At 32.5% G+C, this 8,721-nt stretch overlaps 2 protein-coding genes across 4 annotated transcripts in view; one reads left to right on the forward strand and one right to left on the reverse strand.

Moving 5' to 3' along the window:
• The window catches only part of LOC107661558 (alpha-N-acetyl-neuraminyl-2,3-beta-galactosyl-1,3-N-acetyl-galactosaminide alpha-2,6-sialyltransferase-like), a 4,127-nt gene extending 1,157 nt beyond the window's left edge, over positions 1-2,970 (reverse strand). The window contains exons 1-5 of the mRNA XM_016451191.1: positions 2,925-2,970; positions 2,451-2,522; positions 2,221-2,361; positions 544-953; positions 352-459 (exon numbers count right to left, since the gene is read on the reverse strand). Coding sequence (XP_016306677.1) covers positions 352-459; positions 544-953; positions 2,221-2,361; positions 2,451-2,462 — 671 coding nt within the window. The 5' untranslated portion in view covers positions 2,463-2,522; positions 2,925-2,970. The remainder of the gene's footprint in view (positions 1-351; positions 460-543; positions 954-2,220; positions 2,362-2,450; positions 2,523-2,924) is intronic.
• Positions 2,971-3,822: 852 nt separating this feature from the next.
• Positions 3,823-8,721, forward strand: part of LOC107661559 (mitoguardin-2) — a 19,830-nt gene continuing 14,931 nt past the window's right edge. The window contains exons 1-2 of one of the 3 annotated variants that reach the window (XM_016451195.1): positions 3,823-3,838; positions 7,177-7,379. In XM_016451195.1, coding sequence (XP_016306681.1) covers positions 7,284-7,379 — 96 coding nt within the window. In that variant the 5' untranslated portion in view covers positions 3,823-3,838; positions 7,177-7,283. The other 2 variants (XM_016451192.1, XM_016451194.1) reach the window with 2 other exon arrangements.

Here is an 8,721-nt window from a genome sequence, read left to right on the forward strand (position 1 = left end):
TATCAAAACTTAATTTTTGATTAGTAATATGCATTGCTAAGAACTTCATTTGGACAACTTTAAAGGTGATTTTCTCAATATTTAGATTTTTTTGCTCCCTCAGATTCCAGATTTTCAAATAGTTGTATCTCAGCCAAATATTGTCCGATCCTAACAAACCATACGTCAATGGAAAGCTTATTTATTCAGCTTTCATGGGATGTATAAATCTTAATTTTAAAAAAATTGTGACTGGTTTTGTGGTCCAGGGTCACATATAGAATGTCATATCCATAATTTATGGAAAAGCAAAAATGACTTAATTTTATTACGTTTTTTCTTAACAAACTAAACTCAACCAACTGAACTCACCTGCAGTAAGAGCCGTCAATCATTCCATAAACCAGAATACTGTCACACACCTCCAGAGCCAAAATCATGGTAAAAAACCCTGTACTGAGAAACGCCCCCGATTTCATCCTGCCAGAGATAAAGCAATCCATTTACTACATTTACAATTGCTTTTTTTACATAAAAAAGATGATAGAATAGAGGAAGACTAACCTGTTTTTGCCCGTCTCGTTTTGAAAGACGCTGTCGCAGTACTGGACCTTTTCTCTGGTGACGGTGTAGATATGTGATTGTGGATACTTCTTGGCCAGCGTCTCTAGTGCATTGAAGATTTTCCCCTTTCCATCCTCCCTCATGTTTTTCTCAGGGCCCCAAATGACATATGTAGTTTCCGCCTCTCGCCCGAAGAAATAGCCCTGCTGCCGTACCAGGTGTGGCACGCTGGTGTGAGAGACCACACGCAGACTGGTCCTGTTCCCCACATCAGCCTCGTATCCGACGCTGGGCGCCGCGTTCATCCGGATCACACAGTCCTGTCCGTCGATCTCCTGACCCCGTGCACCGCCCAGCATCTGCCCGGAACTGGACACCACGGCACAGCGGCCGCAGCGGAAGTCCAGGAACTGAAAACACATTATACTGCATATCAGAGATGCAAACAGGTAAGGGGGAAAAAGGTGAGAACATTGCACGGATCGGAGGCATGCTCCACACTGAATTTCTTTCAAAGATATTTGCTTTACATGCTCATTTGTAGCTACCTTAAGGTATTTTTTTAAATATTTTTTATTACCTTATATGTCCAAAACTGTAGTTTTCACACACACAAAAAAACATTTTGTTGCAACATTATACAAAAATCAAGATTGAATATATTTGGTCAAAATCCCATGTTATAAAAGATGAAGTGAAGATGAATAGCTATGCAGGCTATTTAAGACAATATTGGCTGATTAGACGGCAATGCTAACCTAAAATATGACCCTGGACCACAAAAGCAGTCATAAGGGTCAATTTTTTTAAATTGAGATTTATACACCATCTCAAAGCTGAATAATATTACCCTTTTTAGACATAGTTTTTGAAGTAAAGAGTAAAGAAAATACTATGTAAAACTTATTGAAACAACACTTCTTTATTTACCCTTGTAAGATCACAAGTACCCTTGCAAGACCCCCCCCTCATAAAAACACTTTCTCATTGGATCTAATCAAATCTCATAGGTGACCTATTTTGATCTAGTTTGCATCTATGATGTATGCTAAAGTATGAGTACATTTTAAAGAAATAGTTCACCCAAAAATTTAAATCTACTGAAAATGTACTCCCCTTCAGGCCATCCAATATGTAGATAAGTAGATAAGATTTGGAGAAATTTTGCATTGCATCACTTGCTCAGTAATGGATCCTCTGCAGTGAATGGGTGCCGTCAGAATGAGAGTCCAAACAAAAGCAAAAAGCTGCATGTTTGTAAGAAACTACTCCATCATTAAGATGTTTTAACTTCACACCGTTGCTTCCACCTAAAATACGAGTCCTCTATCAATAATATTACTTTCTCCATTGAAAAAGTCTGAATTAGGTGTCTGAATTAGGTGAGAAATATGCACAGATCAAGCAAACATGGCTTCACAAGACATTAACTGCTGGACTGGAGTGGTGTGGATTACTTGTGGATCATTGTGATGTTTTTATCAGCTGTTTGGACTCTCATTCTGACGGCACCAATTCACTGCAGAGCATCCATTGGTGAGCAAGTGATGGAATACTACATTTCTCCAAATCTGATGAAGAAACAAACTCATCTTTCATTTCATCTTTCACTTTCATTTCTGGATGAACTGTTCCTTTAAAACTTGTACAAAGGGTCAAGTGTGGAATGCAACTTACATATGAAGCTGAGCGAGTGTTGGGATGAACCCTCACATAACCATGCAGGCCTGTTTTCATGGCAAGTCCAGACCTCATCACATGATTGTACCATAGCAACAGACAAACAGAGAGGAGGAAGAGGCAGATCCAGTGAAACCTCTGAGGGATGAAGAACGTCAGAGAGGTTCATTCAGAGTCAACAGTTTTTGACACATTTCTAGTCATACTATAAAATATGAAAGCAATACCAGGGATTTCATGTCCTATTGAGGCTGAAGCTCCAACCCAGGCGCTCAGCTGGGGAGGAAACCCTCATTTTCCTGAGAAAATATGAAAACTCAAGTTACTTTCTCCAACAAGCACTCAATGAACACACATGTGAATGTATACAATGTGTTTGTGTGTGTGTGTGTATATATATATATATATATATATATATATATACTGTACATACATACATACAATGTGTGTTCAGTGAATGCTGTGTGTGTGTGTGTGTATACTTTTAACTTTTAATATACTTTTGACTACAGTAAAAAAAAACCTGCTGACATATTGACAAACTTTTATCGCAGCGGAACGACAATAAACACATCATGACATCAATTTACAAACCACTACATAATGATTATATGTGCCTTAACTGTAATCGCATATTAGTATATGGAGAGCACGAAAACAATAGATAACAACATAATTAGCTGTAAGATTAGCTTTCTTACATTTTCCTTGACACGCTGATATTTACGTTCCGACAGGAAAACCCTGCTGTGACTTTAGTTCCGCCTCTCAGTGTGACGCTAGAGGAATAATAATAATAATAATAACAATAACAATAACAATAACAATAACAATAACAATAATAATATAAATAATAATAATAATTTAAATTGTATATTACTTGGAAAATATGAGAATACATTTTGGACTACGTAGAAAAAAGTAAGGTAAAACATGTATTTAATTATTTAAACGAGATATTAACAAATGTAAATGAGGCCTCAGGGCCTAACTAAAATATCACAGATTTTATAATAATAAAACAAAACAAAATAAATCATTATCATACTTTACCGTCGTCATATTTATATTCTATCATGATAATTATCACTTCCTTCTCACTCTTAACCTCAACATGGTTCCTGACACAACACATACCCCTACACATGTCACTTTTCGACGTGTTAGTTTTGACTGCTTTTATTGTCCTCATTTGTAAGTCGCTTTGGATAAAAGCGTCTGCTAAATGACTAAATAAATAAATAAAAATAAAATAACTGTTAAAATACTATATTACTACAAGTATAGTTACTACTGGAAAATTAACTTTAATTTTGACGACTGTGGACCACTTTGTCAATGTATATTGCACGTAATCGTAATATTATTTATATTTTCAAAAATGTATTATTATTATTATTATTATTATTATTATTATTATTATGTACTCGGTGCAGTCAGATGTCAGTTTATGGAGGGCCAAGAGTCGCGTCGCGACTGTTGATGTCATTGGATAACCAACGTGTTGCGTCTTTCCTTCCTCTTCTCTGATTGGTTACCGCTGAACCATCTAAAGCTGTTATAGGTTTATTCCGCTGTAGCTCAAAACTCTGCCCCGCCCACCAGGAAATCACAGGTGTGCAATGCGGAATGAAATTGAAAATGTCCTTCCAAACCAGAGAAAGTGAGTGTGGGCTGCTTTTCACTCTTTCACTTTTAATATTGCTTTTAAAGCTGCTATGATGTGTCTGAATTAGCTCCGGCTTTATGCATATATAAATGTATATATGACTGGAAACTGTCTTAAAAGAGCCTGGTGTTTGTGTGTGTTGAGCTAAGCTAATGTGCTGCTGGTGTCTAAGGACATGGACACATAGAGGGGCAGTTTATTGAATGAGTATAAATTCAATAAGAATAACAAAATCAGCAGATAATAATGGTATGAATTACTTTAAAATAAACAGATTCTGCTCATTCACAATCTGTGTGATTTTGTAGCTGCCAGTGACTTCTGATATTCGTTTATGATGTATGTTAGTTGCAGGAATCAAGAAACTGATTCCTCAAGAAACACTTTCCTCTGTAGCAGCTGATGGTTATGATTCATAATTCTGTCTTGAACTGGCTGTCAGATTGTAACATGACAGATGAAGGGGTGTGTGATCTTACAGTTTGACTAGCTGTACAGATATTTCTGCAGATGTTTCTGTGTTTGTTTTACTCTATGTTGAAGTTTGATTACCTGAGATCTGATTACTTTTGATCATCACTTTTATAGCACAAACCTCAGATGTTAAATATCTTTAAAAAAGTGTGTGTGTGTAAATAAATTGTGTGTGTCTATATATATATATATATATATATATATATATATATGTTTCTTTTTTCCTTGTAATTCAAATTAAATATAATACTTTAATACATTTAATACAAAAATATTTGTGTAGTTATTTATAGTATATATAATTATTAATAATTATGTTTTAATTTTATAGTAATGGGAGTGATTTTACATTACAGTAATGAGAATTATGAGGGGAAGTGAGCTTAATATTATTATTTTTTAATATATATAATTCAAAAACACTTATTACTGAAATAGACATTTCATCATCCAAAATATAATTTTTTTGCCTTCCTTTTATGTTTGTCTGTGTGTATGTGTATATATGTCTGTCTGTTTATCTATCTATCTATCTATCTATATATGTGACCCTGGAGCACAAAAGCAGTCATAAGTAGCACGGGTATATTTGTAGCAATATCCAAAAATTCTTTTGTTAGTTTTGACTGCTTTTATTGTCCTCATTTGTAAGTCGCTTTGGATAAAAGCGTCTGCTAAATGACTAAATAAATAAATAAAAATAAAATAACTGTTAAAATACTATATTACTACAAGTATAGTTACTACTGGAAAATTAACTTTAATTTTGACGACTGTGGACCACTTTGTCAATGTATATTGCACGTAATCGTAATATTATTTATATTTTCAAAAATGTATTATTATTATTATTATTATTATTATTATTATTATTATGTACTCGGTGCAGTCAGATGTCAGTTTATGGAGGGCCAAGAGTCGCGTCGCGACTGTTGATGTCATTGGATAACCAACGTGTTGCGTCTTTCCTTCCTCTTCTCTGATTGGTTACCGCTGAACCATCTAAAGCTGTTATAGGTTTATTCCGCTGTAGCTCAAAACTCTGCCCCGCCCACCAGGAAATCACAGGTGTGCAATGCGGAATGAAATTGAAAATGTCCTTCCAAACCAGAGAAAGTGAGTGTGGGCTGCTTTTCACTCTTTCACTTTTAATATTGCTTTTAAAGCTGCTATGATGTGTCTGAATTAGCTCCGGCTTTATGCATATATAAATGTATATATGACTGGAAACTGTCTTAAAAGAGCCTGGTGTTTGTGTGTGTTGAGCTAAGCTAATGTGCTGCTGGTGTCTAAGGACATGGACACATAGAGGGGCAGTTTATTGAATGAGTATAAATTCAATAAGAATAACAAAATCAGCAGATAATAATGGTATGAATTACTTTAAAATAAACAGATTCTGCTCATTCACAATCTGTGTGATTTTGTAGCTGCCAGTGACTTCTGATATTCGTTTATGATGTATGTTAGTTGCAGGAATCAAGAAACTGATTCCTCAAGAAACACTTTCCTCTGTAGCAGCTGATGGTTATGATTCATAATTCTGTCTTGAACTGGCTGTCAGATTGTAACATGACAGATGAAGGGGTGTGTGATCTTACAGTTTGACTAGCTGTACAGATATTTCTGCAGATGTTTCTGTGTTTGTTTTACTCTATGTTGAAGTTTGATTACCTGAGATCTGATTACTTTTGATCATCACTTTTATAGCACAAACCTCAGATGTTAAATATCTTTAAAAAAGTGTGTGTGTGTAAATAAATTGTGTGTGTCTATATATATATATATATATATATATATATATATATGTTTCTTTTTTCCTTGTAATTCAAATTAAATATAATACTTTAATACATTTAATACAAAAATATTTGTGTAGTTATTTATAGTATATATAATTATTAATAATTATGTTTTAATTTTATAGTAATGGGAGTGATTTTACATTACAGTAATGAGAATTATGAGGGGAAGTGAGCTTAATATTATTATTTTTTAATATATATAATTCAAAAACACTTATTACTGAAATAGACATTTCATCATCCAAAATATAATTTTTTTGCCTTCCTTTTATGTTTGTCTGTGTGTATGTGTATATATGTCTGTCTGTTTATCTATCTATCTATCTATCTATATATGTGACCCTGGAGCACAAAAGCAGTCATAAGTAGCACGGGTATATTTGTAGCAATATCCAAAAATACATTGTATGGGTCAAAATTATAGATTTTTCTTTTATGCCAAAAACCATTAGGATATTAAGTAAAGATCATGTTCCATGAAGATATTTTGTAAATTTCCTACCGTAAATGTATCAAAACTTAATTTTTGATTAGTAATATGCATTGCTAAGAACTTCATTTGGACAACTTTAAAGGCGATTTTCTCAATATTTAGATTTTTTTGCTCCCTCAGATTCCAGATTTTCAAATAGTTGTATCTTGGCCAAATATTGTCCGATCCTAACAAACCATACATCAATGGAAAGCTTATTTATTCTTGATGTATAAATCTCAATTTTGAAAAATTGACACTTAAGACTGGTTTTGTGGTCCAGGGTCACATATAAGCTTTGATCAGATCTGATATATATGATGTTGATTATCAAATGTAATCAAACTTTAAAATCAAAAAATTATCAGCTATTTATAGGTCAATTTAAGTTTTTATTGTTGTATGTAAATGCCAGAATATGAGGTGTCTTCTCTAAATTGACAATATTGACTCCTGTTTTGCATATGGTGTTTATATAAGCGTCTAATCTAAAGCACTAGAACAATATGAACCGTGTTTTCATTGTCTCCAAGGCAACAATAATGAGGAGCTAGGACAGAACTGAACTCCAGCTGTTCCAGGATCTGTCTGGAGCGACTCGGATGTGAAAGCATCTGCAGGAGGAAGGGGCGGAGCTGAGATGTCAATCAGAAGTGCTGAGGGCGTGTCCATCATGCAGGCCTTAGCCATGACCGTGGCTGAGATACCTGTGTTCCTGTATTCCACCTTTGGACAGGTACACAGCACAACACACCTCTGTATATCTGATCACACGCCTCACAGCTGCTCCTTACACACAAACAAGCTTTCTTCTTATTCTGCAACTATATACACATGTAGAAAAATGCTGATGCGTCACAGGTCTTTCACTTTATATTGTGTGTTAGCTGTCAAAAAAGCTAAAGTTTCTCTTTAAGGGCCTATTTAACACTATTAATACCTCTCATAACACCTTAGCATCAACAATGCTTTCCTCAAAAAAAAAAAACAAGTCTATTTATCATTTTTATTTGTAGCAATTACACTATGAATATTTTTTATGCTTTTTTATATTTTTATTTTTAGCTTGAATTGATTTTTCAGTTTTAGTCATTTTACTACTTTAACTTAAACTTGTCTATTTCAGTAAATTAACAGTCTTCATTTAATATTTATTATTTATATTTATGTTACTTATGCTTTATTTTAATTACCTTTTTTTTTTTTTTTACTAGTTTTAGTTTAGAATAATAACAGGTTTTAACAAGTTTTGACAATTTTGTGATAATTTTTATGAAATTATTCAGGCTACTTTAAGTCAGTGTGTGAGTATTTACATTTTTTAATGTCTGTAATGTTATATTGTAATATTAAAATATTATAATTGTAAATTATAATTGTAGAAATATGAAGTAATATAAAATACAATATTTTGAGTGAATGTGCAAGTATTTAAATTTTTTCAATGTCCACAATTTTATATTGTAATATAAGATATTATAATTTCAGATTATAATAAAAACATACAACAAATAACATAAAATTATAATTTCAGTCTTAAATTAATTTTCGTGACCGTTTTCATGAAATTAATCAAGTTACTCTGATGAATGTGCAAGTATTTAAGTTTTTAATATCATTATTTTGAATAAGCTTTTAACTTAATCTTTTCATTAATCTTTTAACTTAATCTTTTCATTTTAATTAAAAAGGTAATTTTTTTTTTTATAATATTTGAAATATTTGTTATTTATATTTGTATTTAGATTTTCAATTATTTTTTTTCAGTGTTAGTTTTAGTAATTTTTGTCCTGCAACTTTTCTTCTTTTTTATTTTTGCTTTATTTCAATTATTTTTATTTCAAAAACAATTTTTAGTGGTTTTAGTTGAACATGTTTTTATAATAAATATTTATTTTTACAATTATTCTTGCAGCTATTCTATGCAGTTATTCTTATTTCATTCGCTTTCCCCTATAAAGTTTTTTTTTTTTTTTAAAGGGGTCCTATTATGCTTTTTCACTTTTTCAACTTTAGTTAGTCTGTAATGTTGCTGTTTGAGCATAAAAAAGATCTGCAAAGTTACAAAGCTCAAAGTC

The sequence above is a fragment of the Sinocyclocheilus anshuiensis genome, unplaced genomic scaffold, assembly GCF_001515605.1.
Source record: "Sinocyclocheilus anshuiensis isolate Anshui unplaced genomic scaffold, SAMN03320099.WGS_v1.1 scaffold1425, whole genome shotgun sequence".
Lineage (NCBI taxonomy): Eukaryota > Metazoa > Chordata > Actinopteri > Cypriniformes > Cyprinidae > Sinocyclocheilus > Sinocyclocheilus anshuiensis.